Source organism: Malaclemys terrapin, chromosome 2, assembly GCF_027887155.1.
Source record: "Malaclemys terrapin pileata isolate rMalTer1 chromosome 2, rMalTer1.hap1, whole genome shotgun sequence".
NCBI classification, from domain to species: Eukaryota; Metazoa; Chordata; order Testudines; family Emydidae; genus Malaclemys; species Malaclemys terrapin.
In genome coordinates, this window is record NC_071506.1 from 86,937,758 (window position 1) to 86,955,350 (window position 17,593).

The following is a 17,593-nucleotide window of genomic DNA, read 5'->3' on the forward strand; positions in this document are numbered from 1 at the left end:
TGCCTGCAGAGAAGGAATACAAAGTCAGCAATAACTTACCACAGCAGACATGCGAGTCTGAGGAAGGAGACAATGCCTCAAAGATCAGCTGTTCTCCTGGACCTGCTTATCTCATTCCATGCTGCTGGACAGTGCCCTGCAGAATCTCCACAGAGGAGCATTGTTAGACTCAAACGAAAGGGGAATGATGCCACAGAGATGCCCCAATCTCCTATTCCGGTTTCCTGAGCTGGGATCCACTGGCTCCCCATACTCTCCACTTGTGGAAACAGAGACTATGATATGGCCCTAAGTTGAATAGAGGGGAAGCTGTGGATATGTGTACACTGCAGTTAAACACAGGTGGGCTGGCCCATGTCATCTGACTTGGACTTGTGGGGCTATAAAACTGTAGTGTAGACATCTGGGATTGGGCTGGAGCAAGCAAGTCCCTTTTTTCTATGTTACAGCACAGCATAGCAAATTAGAGAACAGCCTTGAAGGGGGGTGGGAGGTTTGTGAGAAGTGTTCCTTCTCTACTCATGGCCTGCTAATTCTGATGCATCTGGTTATTTAATTCTTCTGCCTAATTTGAGAAGAACTCTCCAGCATAAATGTGGAATGGCAAATAGGCGCAGTGCTCCAGTGTTAACATTACATTTGAAAATCTATTAGAGAGGCTCCTGCTTTTGAAATTATTTCTCCATTTCTTTATGGTACGCAAGGAGTTTGGTCCATCTGCATGTGCATTATTTTGCATTTACATGTATGTCTTAATAACTGCCTTCTGCTTAAACATGATGTGTCCAATTTCCCATAGCTATAGGTTTGGGTGTTGTAGCATTTGCAAAGCTTCCGTATCTCATGTGCCTTTCCCAAAGCACAGTTGCATCAGTGTAATAGTTTTAGTTGTTGAAAAGCACAGGAGTAAAGCAGCAGTTACTAAAGTCTGTTTCTTATAGGTTGCACATTCTGAGTATAATGGAGATACATCAGATATTAATACTTGTTCTTCGTGGCATTCACCCACGAAAGCTTATGCTCCCAATACTTCTGTTAGTCTTAAAGGTGCCTCAGGACCCTCTGTTGCTTTTTACAGATTCAGACTAACACAGCTACCCCTCTGATACTTGTTCTTCTATAGTAACTTTCATCAAAAGGTCTAAAAAACATGTTGTTTGAGAAACAGTACCATCAGTTCATCTTGATGGGTGGTATCCCATCTCTTACTGTGTCTACTACCAGAAAGGTGGGGAAACAAAAAAAAAAATACCTATAATGCAACTGGTCACTTATGCATGATCTGGGACTGAAGATACTTCCTGTTTCCCTAAGACCATCACTTTATTTCTTAAACCACAATTTGCACTGCCACAGATTTTGTTTGCAGTCTTCAAATGATCCAACCCCTTCCCAAATCCAGCCATAATATGTCATTATTTGACCTCGAGATTTCAGGGTGAATTCCTTAAACTGATTACAGCGTAAAGTGGTATTTCCTAGAGATGTGTATAGATCTCAAAATTAATTATCCTGGAGGTTTGGATGTGTGACCAGGCACATTCATCCTATTTAGATTAATGAAAAAAGAGAGCCTCACAGTTGATTGCTGGAACTTATCCTGTGTTCTCTTAGTAGACCCTGAATGCTTTTTCTCTTCCTACAGTTGGAGGGGAGGAAAAGTGAGTCCTTGTCTAGTCCCTTCTATCCCCCACATTGTGGAGGTAGGGGGACAGCATTGAAGAAAGAAGACCTGATGGGGTCCTTCTCCCTCTTCTCTAGCTTCTGTAGTTGGAAGGAGGTTGAAAGAGGCTGATCACCTGAATGACACTGACTCTTTTTTGTTAGGAAATGCACTGGCTGCACTATTCAGGCTGAGCTAATGGAATTCCATCTAGTCTATTCAGCAATGGATCTCATGGTCTGAAGTTGTCCCTGGGCCTCCTTGGGCATGAAAAGTAGTCAAACTGACTGCCCCATCTTGTGAATGTTGGCAAACATTTGAGAGTTCAGAACAGCACCACTGTGTCATAAATTTGTGTGACCGTTTGTTTTGTTTTTCCTTTTGTGTCTTCTGAATGATCTGCACTTTAATATAACTGAGCATTCATGGTCTCCTTTTGTGAGACAGAATAAAAAGAAAGAACCGATCAGTTTCCACCAGGCTTTCAGTGATTTGAATACTTCATTCAAGTCCTCTACCTCAGTTCCTTTCCAGGCTAATAATCCTAGCTGTTGCTTTTTTGTTTCTTTTGGTTAACCAGTTTTTAATTTACAACAAGACTTTGCCCCTTACTCCATAGTTGTTGGTTGTTTTGTAAATTGGTCTTGGCAACCTGAAAACTTGTGAGTTAAACAGTGTCCTGTTGGCTGATAAAGCACTTTGCTTGCCGTAACCATGGTGCATTTTTCTACTTGTATTTATACACTTGCCTTTTTTCTTCTCCTTTAAAAGGGAAGTTAAGCAAAGAGCATAAAGCTGATTAGAAAGCTTTGGATTGCTCTTTGGATTGTTGTAAGTGTCACAAATGTAAATTCATGACAAACATATTTTTTGGCTTGGTTCCTATAATTACTGCCACAGTTTCAGCAAATCTCATTGAAATTGAAAGCATTGTTAAAACCCTGAAGTGTCAAGTATTCATTTTTCTGAAAAGAAAAATCTTACTTTATCACATAATGACACATTTCAGCTTGCAATAGTAGGTAAGATCACATGGCTCTCATGATTAGGACCCTACCAAATTCATGGCCATGAAAAACACACCACGGACTGTGAAATCTGGTCTCTTGCGTGCTTTTACCCTATACTATACAGATTTCACAGGGGAGACCATCGTTTCTCAAATTGGGGGTCCTGACCCAAAAGGGAGTTGCAGAGCCTTGGCAAGATTATTTTAGGGGGGTCATGGTATTGCCACCCTTAGTTCTTCACTGCCTTCAGAGCTGGGAGGCCAGAGAGTGGCGGCTGTTGGCCAGTTCTGAAGGCAGCGCCCCACCAGCAACAATGCCGAAGTAAGGATAGCAATGCTATATCATGCCACCCTTAATTTTGTGCTGCTGCCTTCAGAGTTGGGAGGCCAGAGAGTGGCGGCTGATGGCTGAGGGCCCCTTTCTGCAGGCAGCTGTGCAGAAGTAAGGGTGGCAATACCATAGCATGCCATCCTTGCTTCTGTGCTGCTGCTGGCGGCGGCTCTGCCTTCAAAGCTGAGCTCGCAACCAGAAGCTGACGCTCTCCAGCTGCCCAGCTCTGAAGGCAATGCCACCGCCTGCAACAGCACAGAAGTACGGGTCGCAGTACCACAAACCCATCCCCCCAATAACCTTGCAATCCCCCCCCCCCCCAACTCCTTTCTGGATCAGGGCCCATACAATTACAACACGGTGAAATTTAAAATTTAAATATCTAAAATCATGAAATTTGCTATTTTAAAAATCATACGACCGTGAAGTGAACAAAATGGACCGTGAATTTGGTAAGGCCCTACTCATGGTTCACTTATGTGCGTAGGATTTAGATGTTATATTGTTTGAACTGATTTGGGTAACTTCTGCCCATAGTTATGCCATATAATCTAGCCATATTCTATTAAGGCCTCGTAATGCCAGTGGACTCTGCACCCAGGCATAAATCTCACTGACATCAATGATTCTCTCTACAGAACTGAGAGTCCTTCTGCATAGATCAGATTGCATCATAGGGTCCCAAGTTAGAGGGTATATTAACATATATTGTATTTTTTTTATTGGAAAATTAGAGACATTCATTTTCCATTGTGGACTGTGGGGGAGGTGGGCCATTAGTATACTGTCACATCTGTTTGAAAACCCACTTTGAAGGTCCAAATCTTTAATTGGGCCACCATTTCTGCAGGCTCAGAATTGGCAGTGCAATTTTGCTCAAGCTAGTGTTGGAATTGCCTGGAATAGCAGGGAACTGGACTTGATCACTCAGGAGGTCTCTTCTGGTCCTATGTCCTTATAAATCCATGATTTAGATTTAAGTGGCCTAAACTGAATCTGTAATGTTCTACTATCGATATTTTACAAAGTAATCAGGCTTTTTAAGAAGGCAAAACCACATTTGCTTCAGTTCTGCAATGAGCATCAGCCTGAGCTGACAGGATTAAAGAAGTTTAGAATCAACTGCTCGTTTTATATCATTTACTGTGACCCTTTTGGATAGCATGTACAATATTTGATGATTAATTATAATTGGTTTGTCCTTGTATTTGTTACATAATTTAAATTATTGAAATATGATGACTTGAAGGAAAAAAATTAAATGCACAGATAAAGAAATCTTTAAATTAGTTTGGAAAATATCAGCAGATAAGATCTTTTGTCCAGGGATAATTTACTTGAAATTCTATGTCTGATGTGAAGATTAATAGCAGATTGCCTTTTAGGAAGCTCTCAGCCTGATTCTAATGTCCAAGTTGTTCTTTAATTATCTAAAACCTCTATAACTAAAGGATTTTTTCACCCTGCCCTTTGTTCACAATATGGGACTATAATTGAGTTCATATTTCTCACCCAACCTTTCAACTGTAATTAATATTTTATTATATCAGATTTTATCACTAAATAGCCTAGCAGCAGAGTATTGAGTCACACATGCTCACAAAAAAGGCAGGAGTGACTTATTGATGCAAAGCAAGTTCCTTATAATGAGTTATGGTTGAGAGAATACAAAATACATTCACAGTACCCAGCTAATATTCCCAAGCAATGTATGACTTGACTTATCTTGATCAAACCAGGACAAAGAGAAATTAAATTTAGGAAAATTGAATATTCAGCCTGGTGGATCTATTTAGGATATCAAATATGTGGAGCACCTAACAAAATTGTCTGTGCAAGACCAGGTATCATTATTACATTTTATGAACAAGACTAGTTTGTCATATGTTTTTTGTATGCAAGTTATTTGAGGTTTCCTAAGCTGTGTTAACTACCTCCACAGTGTGAGAACTGTAAAAATCTGAACATTCAGTGCTGTGCCCGTTGTTCATCTTTAAGCTGGTGTAAACCAGAATGAAGGGGAAGGGTTTTTTTTAATAAGGATTTGAAAATGTAAACAGTTTTTTATTTATGAATAGTAGTAAACAGGACTGGGGAAAATGAGTCATTTTTGTTGCCTGAAATTTAACAACTTTGGTGATCAATGGTTTTCATCATAAAACCATCCACATAGTTTGGGCATAATTGACATTCCAGCTCAGGGGAGAGTCTGCTCAGGCACTAATATCTGTATCTCTGCTATGAATAGGTGATTGCTGAAAAAAATCAAATTAAAGATAGAGGTCACTGGCAGAACAGATCAGAAGAAGCTCTGTGCTTGAGAATAGACTATTAATTCTTTGATACCAGCACAAGTACCCACTCCAAAATCTGTATAACCGCAATACAACTTTCTTCTCTTTTTATGTTTGTATACCCACTGGCTAGCCCATAGGATAATGGTGTAAGGCCTAGACTTTCCTTTACGCAGAGCTGTGTAAGGGCAGTTTGTAACTGTGCCTCCACAGCAATTCCTTCCATGCTTCTGCCTTGTTTCCAGGAAAAGTAATCTTCTATAGCCCCTGAATGTTGAATGGATGGTCTAGTGGATAGGGAACTAGATGGGATCCAGGAGACCTGGGTTTTATTTCTGGCTCAGCTACAGACTTCCTTTGTACTCTTGGCAACTCATTTAATCTACCTGGTGTCTCAGTTCCCATCCACAAAATGGGGATAATATTTCACTGTCTCACAGGGATTTGTCGGGATAAAAATAATGATCAAGAGGAACTCAGATATAGGGATGAGTGCCATATCATTTAGCTTCATAGATAGATTACCAGGTGCAGATTACTTCCACTTCTTCCTCATTCCCCAACATGCCAGCCGACAAAGCTCTGCTTTGGAGAATAGTGGCTCCATGAGCATTCTTTTCCACCTGAAGCTGTGATAGGGAGGGTGCACAAGGGAGTGGGAGCAATCTTACATCCTCACAACCATGTACATTTCAGAAGGCCCTGAATAGCTAAAGCCCACTCTGTTTTACTTAGGGTTCAATCCTGGACTCATTCAAATTAGTGGGACCGCACATGTGCTTAAAATTAACTGCTTAAGTGCTTTGCTGGACCGAGGGTAAAGCGCTCATCACATTGTGGGATTGAGTTCTTAGCTTGTATGTAGTTTGAGTAAGGACTTTAGAGAGGTAAAACTAAACAAACAACCCGCACTAACTTGCCTACTTAACCTGTGTGCAGTTGCACACGAAAGATCATAGTACATAAACTTGCATCATTGCCTTGAAATAGACAATTATCTTTGATTTTTAGAACAAGTAATTCTGTTGGAAGGTAGTAATGCCACATTATGTTTCACTTTGTGAGTAATCACCTGTCTCTTTAGATCAGCATCAGGTAAGAGTTCTAATGTTCTCATACCAAAAATTCCATTCTGCCCTTGTCTATGTGTAGGGATTACAATACCTTCTGTGCCAAACCATATTTGAAAGACTAAGATGCCTGATAAACATAAACAGAACTTTGTCTCCCTTAAGGGGAAAAAGAGTGGGGTTTTTATTTATTTATTTTTAGACACACAGTACAAATCCAAAAATAGACTGGTGTTGTGTGTTAAAAGGGAGCTAGACCTCAGGGAAGTATTTGTGGACAGGTGGACTAGCAGGTGTGAGGAGCCCTGTGAATATATATATTGAGCAGCCCAGAAAGTATTAAATAAGTCATCCTGGGTACTATTGTGGGGGTAATTCTTGGATAAACTTCCCAAGAAAATCTTTTGAAAAATATATGTCATGGTGCAGTTGTAACCCACACACCTCCTGGGTGTGGAGTTCTGTCCCATCTAGTGGCACCGAGACCACTTAGAGAGAGAGATTAATGAGTCTGCTCTACAGCCTTAGCTAAGGGCCATTATATGGCTTTTAGCTCATGCAGTAGAAGCTCATGCATTTAGCTCCAGAGGTCCCATGCTTGATCCTGCCCGCCGACGACAGGGGTCTGTTGGCGTTACACAGTCTGATACATTCTGAAGGTAAATATGATTGAACGTTCTATATGTGTATTGTATTATATTGTCACATTTTGGCAGTCAACTATCTGTAGGGTATATTGTTTAAAATATAACTTTACTATGTCTCCCTTGCTTTTGTTTTAACTTTATTTCCTTCCTTTACTCCATTTTTTCTTTCTTTCCTTTCCTATCATATATCATGGGTTATTCCTTTCATAATTTCAGTGTCCTGTTCTCTTTTCTTCTCTCTCCTTTATGCCTTTTCCTCTTTCTTTTGATATATTCTGGTTTCTCCTTCCTTCCTTCTATATTCTGTTTCTCCATCTTCATCACTCCTATTTCTTACTCCTTTCCTACCCGTTTTTCTTTTATCATATCCCTTCAATCTCGCTTGGGTCTCTTTCTCTCCTCTATGACTATGGTCACTCACTGCAAACCCATAGCCACTTAGCCATACACCCACCACCTCCTCACTCGGTACTTTTCCTCTGGTAAAAAATACACTAGCAGATCTCTGGTGCCCTCACTCCCCAGCTCATCACTTACTGCCGTGAGCTTCACAGGTAACAACTTGCTAAATTTCATTGATTCAACATAGATGATGGTGAGCTAGCTCTACAGCCTAGGAAAATCGCTGACTGACCAGGCAAATGTTCAGTTGCCCCATGAGCAAGTCTAAGGCAGCTTATACATATAGGCTTGAGGATACTCTGTGGCCACGCGTAGTTATTTGTATCAGTACAATGTTAGTGTATAATGCTGCCATCCACTGCCATTATCATTTTATGTCTGCTGGTCACATACTTTACACTGGTTTAAAAGACTACACAAAGCACAGGGCAACAGAAAATCTATCCCAAAAAATACACATTTCCCTGATACTTGGGATATTGAGGTACAAGGAACAAAAGCTGTAGGATTCATTAGAAGTATGAAAAGTACAAGTCATGTCAAGGACATCTGAGTGGCTCAAAAGTGATTAAGGGGACGTGATTAAGGGGACTTTAATCCTTGTGACCTGAGTTCTTTGACACCATCTTCTTCCTTCAGGTGAAGAAAGAATGAATGAATAAGAGAGCTTACCTTTACCATAACAAAGCAAGAGATTTGAGTATGTGTGCTCAGAAGGTGGGAAACGGTATATAATGAAGATATACTATTTGTATGTCCTTCTTATGAATATAAAATTATGGAGAGAAAATGTGTGGTTCCCTTCAAGTATACAAAATTACCACTACAATCTACTCCCTCAAATCTCCCCCCTTTGTCTCAGTATGCATTCAAAATAATCCAGTTATTAATGGCTCGAGAGGCAGATGAGGTTAGCTTGCATTTACTTTATATTTTTATAACTAAAAGAAAACAATTCCAAGTGTGTAAATGAGTGTAGTAATTGCAGAGATTCATGTGCATCCCTCTCACCCTATCCTCCATTACTCATTTCACTTCTTAGAGTGTAAGTTGTCTTCTGTTGTGTTTGTAACAAAAGGGTCCCCTATTCTGACTGGGCACTACTATAATATTACATCTTTGAAACTAATTAGTATTTGAGGTTGTTTTCTCAGATAGAAAAATTGTGTGCGCCCATCAAGATTTTTCTTCATCAGGGGTCAATGTTTTTTAAGATGACCAGTTCTGAGTCCCTGGCAGACCAGTGAGGGATTGGGTATCAATTTTAGAATCTGGGGCTGGTCTACACTAGAAAATTAGATCAACCCACATAGGTAAGCCAACCTAATGCCCTGGGTAGACAGCACTAGGTTGATGGAAGAATTCTTCTGTCGACCTCACTGCCCCTGTCAGGGAGGTGGATTTACTACAGTAGTGGGAGATCCCCTCCGATCGCTGTACTAAGTATCTCCCCTGCATTGTGCTGCGGTGCCGTTTTAAGTGTAGACATAGCTTAAGTCTCTGATGCTGCAAGTGTAGTTGACAATAAAGACATACAGCCACATTCTGAAACTTTTACTCATGCTCTCATTCAGCAAGTAGTCCTGCTGATTTCAGAAGCATGGTTCAAGTAGTCAGATACTACTCAGTGTGAATAAGGGTAGCAAAATCTGGCCCTAAGACTAGGTCTTCACTGCACAGTTAACCCAGTGATTGGCATCCCCACAGCAAAGCTCTACACATTAATGTGTCCTCACTGTTTATGCCAGGGGTCAGCAACCTATGGCACGCGTGCCGATTTACAGTGGCATGCTACTGCTGGCCTGGGGTCCCCGGCCCTGCTCAGCCCGCTGCCGGCCTGGATGGATGGAAAGCTGGGCCGGTGGCCAGGACCCCGGCTGGGAGGGGCCGGCGGATGGAACCCCAGACTGGCAGTTCAGCCCACTGAGCGGCTCAGCCCACTGCTGGCCTGGGGCTCCAGCCGCCAGCCCCACTCAGCCTGCTGCCAGGCTGGGGTTCCGTGCGCCGGACCCTGTAAATGTAAAATGTATTACTGGCATGTGAAACCTTAAATTACAGTGAATAAATGAAGACTTGGCACACCACTTCTGAAAGGTTGCCGACCCCTAGTTTATGCACTTGTCCATGTGTGTCTGGGAGCACATCGCGTGGCTCTTTGTGCTGATATGCTCTAGGTCTCTTTCCCAGTCTCTTTTGTCAAATGCAGAAGAACTTGTCTGTGCTTCGGGGGAAATTGTGGGAAGGGAGGGCCATCAGCACATGAGTGAGTTAGCTTGCACTGCAAAGTGGGTAGGTTCCAGCCTGAGTTAAACTGGAGCCTAGATTCTAACCCCCGAAACTGACACCCAGTTCAGCTAGCCCAGGCTTAGCACTTCCAATCCCAGGTCAGTATTTTTTTATGGATGGTAGGGGAGGTTGGGCTAAAACCCAAGTAACAGCCTATGTTAACTGTTCAGTGAAGACCTACTGTGATGGTCTTTACTCGTGGGGAGTGATGCCCATTGTTCAGGGTCTTAGGCCCTTTGACATGGAGAGGGGTATGGTATGGGACCCCAGGCCCTCCCACTCCACTGGGCTCTGGCCCAAAGCTGCCCTGTGAGAGTGATAAAAGGGCCTGACACCCAGCAGCACCTTAAGGCTGCCCCACCTGGGCCACTTCCTACCACCTGACTGTTGTCCAAAGTTTGCAGTATGTAACAGGAAAGTGTGAAGGGGATCAGCTTACTACATGACACCTCTTCGCAGTCGGGCATGGCATGATAACTCTCTCCCTCTTGGGGTGGCAGCTGCTTCCTCTTGTGCCTTGGCCCTCTGGCCAGGTCATTTCCAAGCCTCTCCTTTTCGGGGATAGTCCTTAAAGAAAACACGGGGAATCCACGCAAATAGACTGGGTTAGTATGTGAGAGGACATAGCCTAAGTCTGTGCCTCCCTCTCAAGGTCTATCAGGAGCAGCTCCTCCCTTCCCTCAGAGAGGGACTTTCAGGCAGTTGGTAATGAGAGATCCTGCCTTTCCTCAGGCGCTGCAAGGTAAAGATCCTTTCTCTTCCCTGGCCTGCTCACAAGTGAGCTGTTCTGCTCCCTTTTATCTCCTCCTTCCCAGCCTGTGCATCTTTTGCGGGCGGGGCGGGGCGGGGCTGGCTGAGCCCAGAGCAGCGCCTCAACCCTTCGTTAGCCCAGTGTGGGCTTTGTATACCCAATCATTCATACCCTAAGTGATTTAGCAACATATTACTAAAGAATTCTCAGATTTGTGCTTCATTGGGTTGGCAAGTGAGGCAACTGCGGTTCAAGGGACCTCAGGAAAAATGAGTCCAGTGCAGTGGCATACTGTATGTTTTGAGAATGCTTGTAAACTGCCCTCTGCCACTTACCTGTTAAACAGGTTCCACTCTACTTTCCAAATAATCAGTGATTGGTAGCCTAATTCATGAAAAGGATTATTTTTCCTCCTAGGTTTGATTTGTCCACAAACAAATTCACGTTTTGGGAGCTACAGCAACCTGAGTGATAAATTATGATAATGTAGCCTAAAAGCAGGCGTTTGATAGAAAGCCTGCATTTTGCAAAGGTTCTATTATAATTAGGTATGTTATTGTTAGAGTTCTAGACTAAGGAGTCCCTGATCTCTGTCAGTGCATCAGTATGCTTAGTTCCCCAGAACTATGGATACATCTGTCAGGAATTATAGGAAAGAATTAAACTATAGTATGGACAAGCCTGTTTTATGTTAGCTCTTCTTTGAGTACACTTATAGGAGAAAGAAAGTAGAAAAACTGTGGGTCTGTCCAAGGAAAAGTGAGAATGAATCTTTGCCTATGTTAGCTGTAAATGGGAATCTTGGGGAAAAAATTCAGAGTTCGGGGTTTGTAAGGCCTGGCAAAGACATTCAACTACAATCTGGCATAATTGGCTCTATGTGAAGAATATCTGTAGATTCAGAAATCCTTTATCCAATTGACTTTTGACCACAGGGAATTCGTTAGTGACCATATTCTCTGCCCTGTCTTCGTAATATTTTGAATTATTAGTTTCCTGATTAAGCAAAGCATCCAAATTTCTTTGACTATGTGCTTTTGTCTGAGATCTGGCATGTGGCTGTCCTGAGATCTCTGTAATCTGTCTAGGTTTTTCCAAGTAGAAGTTCACTTAGCATTGTTAGTTTGTTCTCAGAGAAACTTCTGGCAGGTGTCATAGCCAGTTTACCTTCTATAAACAGATTAACTATCCAAACATGACTTTGTAACCAAGCAGCCTTTAAGAGGCAATGGCTTGCTTCCCATTTCCTTTCATCAAGATGTTTCTGTAATAGAGTCATAAAGAAGAGGGTGAGCTAAACTACCAGAGACCTCAGTAGCTGTGCTAATTCTGGAGACAGAAGGAGCAGACATCATTTCTTTGATGTTAATTTGTTACAAATTTCTTTTTGGATTCTTAGAGATTGCTCAGGGCCAAGATCCTGGCATCAACTTTGAATCCTAGAAAGTCTAAACGTGGAAAAGGGGCTAATATAAATATTTCTGTATTTAATGGAAACCTTAAAATTCATGGCAGATGAACTGTGGCCAGAATATGCAGTCTTCAGAACTCCTCTGACTCTTCTGCAACTAAGATATCATCTAAGTAAATAAGCATTTTAACTCTCAGGGCCCTTGGGAGACGAATAATTGGTCGCACTCTTGTAATGAATGCCCTTGTAGCAATACACAGGCAAAATAACTTTACTTTCCACTGATATAGTACTCCTCTATAGGCGAACCTTAGGGATTTCCTGTTTGTATGCATAGGAAGGCTTTGCTTGGATCTATTTTTGCCAGAAAATCCCCTTTGTAAACCGTGACTTTTAAGTCTTTGCGACTATCCATGCGAAACAGTTTGGCAGTCATAAAAAGGCTTAAGAGTTTTGTATTAAAAACTAGATGCCATCCCCAATGGACTTGGGCCTCTGAAGATGTAGCTTATTTAGGCCATCTGAGAATTAACTTTTGGCAGTATCTCTAGGGTCTCAAACTGAGCTTTCTTTTATCTCCTCAATTACAGCTATTGAGGTATTTCTGCCTATGACTCCTCGCACTAGAATGTCGGTGAAATATACCATTAGCCCTCTGACACTCACTATAAGATACAGGGAGATTTAGTCTTTCCTAGATCTGAATAAAACACTTCAGTTTTCCTGCTGTTGCCTGTAACCGTGCTGGCCCAAGATGAGGAAAGACTTGCTGCAAGTGACTGCAGAGAGGCTGCCTAGAAGGGGCTAAGAAGGTTTGAGTTACTTACATTACAAGTCAATAAAAAACACCATTTTCCTGTACCATCATTTTGTTGTAGTGGGATCATTCTGTTCAAGACTCAACAGGTGATTAGCACTAAATACTATATTTTTTTAGTCCCTTTCCTGCTTGTCATGGGGCACCGACCATCCTATGAACATAGAGATATGACAAAGCCTATGGAACTTGTAACTTTTGTAAATCATCTTATTCCTCTTTTTACTTCAGACATACGGACAAAAGTGACAGGAATTTAAATATGCACATCTTTAATTACAGGAACATCTTTCTTCTAAACAGACAAAAATCTGATGGATTCAACCAGTTAAAAACATTGAGGCAGGTTAAGAAATTGGAAAATGACATTCAGTAATATTAATTGCTTAAGTTTTTTAATTTGGAATTACTTTTGACTGAACTCTAGAACTGGTAGTTCCATAGTTTTCAGGTGACATAAAGCTAGACTGGTAAATTGTAAAGACTTGTTAAGGATCCGTAGTTTCATACTGGTATCAAAACTGCTTTCTTGAGTGGAATAAGTACAGAATAAGTTTGCTGCTTTGTAATATTATTTTATAATTACAATTTGATTTTTTACACCTAAGCTTTAAGGCACCAGTTCGACAAGGTACTTGAGTACATGCCTAACTTTAAGCACATGAACTCACACGCTTAAAATTAAGTGTGTGCTTAATTACCTTAATGAATTACCCTACTTCTTTAATTCATTCTTCTGAATATTGTCAATAATATAAGTTGCTGTGTTTAACCTCTTTCTCTTCTTCTTATACTTGATATTCGGTTTTCATTGGTAACATTTAGAAATTTAGGAGAAGTTTTGAGTGTCTACTTTAGTTTAAGCAACCCATAATTCAATAAATTTGTGAGAAGCCAAATACATTAAAATTACCAAACCAATAAGTATTTTATACAATACCCAAAAGTCCACACAAGACCATAATGTATATAATTTAATTTTTTAAGTTTGGAACCTTTTGGGGGTATTAAAAAAAATCAAAATTGCAAGAATTGTTTTCCCCACGTTTTTCAAAATTGTACATAACATTTGAATCCTCTAATTAAAGAAAAATCTCAGATGCTCTTCTCTAGATTAAATATTGTGTCATTTTGATTAAAATGAGATTTGAATTCTACTTACAGAGGCTTTAGAGTTTTGTAGTAGAAAAGCATAGCACGAACTAAACTTAAAATTAAATTTCATTCCTCAAGAAAGTTCAGTTTTAGTTATACCAATATCTAGTATATTTTTTGCACTGTCTACTTCAGTGTAGGTTTTATTTTCCTATCATAGGTAGGTAGATTTTATTCTAGTTAAAATGTAGATGTATGAATGGAAAATGAATAGTGCAACATTAATATATTAGTCATATTTTCCATTTGTTTAGAGGAAAAATAGAGTTCTGATTCAGTGCTTGCTCGGTTCACTAAGCTTGAACCTTAAGATCCCTTTTCAGCATTAGCAATTCAGTTGTTACATATTAAAAGAAAGTGGTTTTAACAGTAAGATTTTGAGCAAGGTTTTGGATTGTAATTGTAATTGGTGAATTTAAAAATTCATTAGCAAGATGATCTCATTTATACAAATATAAAACATTACTCATAAAGTTCTGTCAGGTTGCCATTGACTCAGGTGCTTATAATGTGTTAATTTACAACAGAGAGACAGCAATATGTGGAAATTGGGCAGCAGATAGGATTTAGATATTTTTCATTAGCACTTGGACTTTGATAAAGGGGAGCAGAAAAGAGCTGCTTGACCTTTCAGTTCTTAAATTATTAAAGAGCAAATAGATTTGAGGTCTGGATGCTTGCAAATCTAATTTGTCTTGTGGAGTAAGGCTGAAATGACATTTTGGGTTGGAAATTGCTCCAGTCAACTTAGTTCTTTCTTTAATGTATCTGAAGATGAATAGACGAAAAGCACTGACAATGTAATATTCGTGGAGTAGTGCACGTAGTATGACTGATACGAACTTGCCAGAGTAAAGACACATGTGAATGACAATTTTGTTTCTAAAAACATTTACAATTTCCAGTTATAATTGCTGTGTGGAAAATGAAAAGAATATTTATTTTAAACAAAACTCAAGCAGGAATTTAAAATTAGCCTGGCCCAAGGTCCTGGATTTTTTGATCCTGGACTGGTGCAGAAATAGCACTGTTAGACTGAAGGGCCAGAACAAGTGTAAGGTCGAAAGCTTTGCAGTCCATCAGTAACAGCATGTCAGACATCATTGAGAACCATGGATACTTACCTTTTGAAATGGTATAAGGCATGAATTTCTAACTTCCAAGTAGCATAAAGCAATGATCTCTAACTATAGAAACTCATATCAGTTGCTAAATCATGTCAGAAATTAAGTTGAGGGAAAAGCAAGATTGTAATCAGAGTCATGTGATTTTAAAATGTGACCAACTAGAAGTAGAAATCCTTTGGTGGTCCAATACAAATGTTTGCTGGACCAGTTTTTTTTTAAAAAAAGGGCTGGTCTTAAACTGGTAATCAGCTGTTTGGGGCAGGGACAGCACCTAACACAATGGGGTCCATTACGAGTACTCCTCGGTGCTATAGCAATACAAATAATTAATAATAATCAGAACAAAATATGGTATCTTAATTTATCAGGGAGACTGTATCTTCCAAAACCATATGTAATGTTGTGGCTTTGTAGCAGTTACATACTTAAAATGTAATTTATGTATTAATACATACAAACTACACAAGAATATGCAGTCAATTATTACATTTTAGCTACCCTAAAAATACTCTAGCTAGCCTTACCAACTCCCTTCCTGCAATCTATGATCACCGTCCTCCTCATGGAGATGAATAATGATCAAGAGTCATTAGGCCTCAGGGAACCAATAAAATTACCACCAAATCCTCTTTAGAGAGATGGGTTTCCCATTCGAGAAATTTGGAAGCACTGTCTCACTGTTTTGAACAATTATAAGAATGTTATGATTTCACTCTTTTCATGTATATTCAGAAATAATGTTTCCTTGGTTCCTGTTTGAATGTCCAGGAGCTTTTACATTTGAGGAAGATGGGCAGTTTCTTCTAGGCCCTGATTCATCAAAGCACTTTAGCACATGTTTAACTGCTTTGCAGAATACAGATGGACTTAAACACATGCTTAGCTTTAAACATGTGTTTAAGGGCTTTGATGAATCAAAATTATGACAACTATACAATTATGGGAATTTATGCACTCACTATTAACAGAAAGTTTATGCAGGATTAGGCAATTAGACTATTTAGTATTTTGTTTCTGTTTTGTATTAGTGAATGGGATTTCTGTTTCCCCACTGTTATCAGAGTTACCCAACTTCAAATATCACTGACAACATAAATGTAAAACAAATTTTGTACTTTAGCCATTAAAAAGTATATTCTTTTTGCTCAATAAAAATCTGCTACCAAAATTTTAAACAGATTTTCACTTTATTATATATTTCATAAGCAATCGTAATGCCAACAGTTAAGCAACTATGATTCCCTGGCTGATTTTTTTTTTCTATTTATCTCGCCTTTCTTCATCTGTATTGATAGTTGTGCTTTTTTTTACGCAAGTTAATAAGTTAAAGGATTGAATCCACAACCTCTTATCTACTTTTTGTAAACAAAATACTTGTTCACCATTTTAATACTGATCAAATATGTTTCTATGTATGTTCCAACTAGGAAGTATTCTGCATTATTTTTCATATAAAAAGTCTTAGATATTCACAGCCAATTTTATTTTCCAAAGAGAAATGAGGTTCTTTGGGAGGAGAAGGGGATGTGTACTATAAATTTCTAGACCGGAGTATTGACAGTGTGTTTTTATACTATGTCCTTTGCCTTCAGTTGTCATCACCTTTTCCATAAATATTTGTTGGTGTGATGATGTGATTTGATAATGAATTGGCTGATCCAGATGTCTTTAAATAACCCATATTTTCTCTCATTCTTTCTTTTCGGATTTCTTAGTGTCTATCAAATAGTTGTTGAGGAAGAGCGCCCTCGCAGGACTAAAAAGACAACTGAAATCCTGAAATGCTACCCAGTGCCCATTCACTTCCAGAATGCTTCGCTTTTGAACTCTCAGTACTATTTTGCTGCAGAGTTTCCAGCCAACAGTCTTCAAGCTGCTCAGCCTTTTACAATTGGTGATAACAGAACCTACAGTGGTTTCTGGAACACTCCTCTTCTACCTCATAAAAGCTACAGCATTTATTTCCAAGCTGCTAGCAGAGCCAATGGGGTAAGTCTTATGACAGGTGTTGTCTTATGCAATATTGGAGTGTAAACAGATGGTTGGTTCTGGACTTTGTATTATTCAATGTAGTTGCTAATGAGAGAATGAAGAAACAATGAAATTTAACAAATTGAGTTTAAAAAATAACAGTTTCATAACCAGTGTTGCATAATTATTAAGGACGACAGAAAAGGGAAAGGAGGAAACCGCATACTTTTGTCAATGGAGAGTGGGTCTGATACCGCATCATTGCCACTAATACCACCGTTCTGCTTTATTTTCATTTCTTACTAATGCTTACTAATACTAAGGCCTGTGTTTCTGTCTAGCTGCCTTTTTTTTAAGAGGAAAATGCTGTGGCTACTTTGGTTAAGATCAAGCCAAACTTGATTTTTGTTTTCATAGCACATGTATTCTTGGCCTGTCCAATCACATTACCTTGGTTTATAGTAGTTTGAACTTCCATTTTCACTTTTGCTTGTCTTGACTAAATTAGAAACAGACTCTTCCCTCCCACCCCCCGCAACAGTAAAAGAAAAATAAGTAGATGGAACTGAAATGAGAAGTATGTACAAAGGCCCTTGCAGATCATGTTTCATCTGGCTGATTCTTCCTGGAATTGTTTTCCATTTCCTGGGCAGACATAC

The 17,593-nt window shown here is 39.7% G+C and overlaps 1 protein-coding gene across 9 annotated transcripts in view; it reads left to right on the top strand.

Annotated features, from left to right (window-relative positions):
• Positions 1 to 17,593, top strand: part of PTPRM (protein tyrosine phosphatase receptor type M) — a 691,593-nt gene that overhangs the window by 424,400 nt on the left and 249,600 nt on the right. For all 9 annotated transcript variants that reach the window (XM_054018880.1, XM_054018881.1, XM_054018883.1 and 6 more), the window contains exon 12: positions 16,679 to 16,952. In XM_054018880.1, the coding sequence (XP_053874855.1) occupies positions 16,679 to 16,952 (274 nt within the window). The remainder of the gene's footprint in view (positions 1 to 16,678; positions 16,953 to 17,593) is intronic.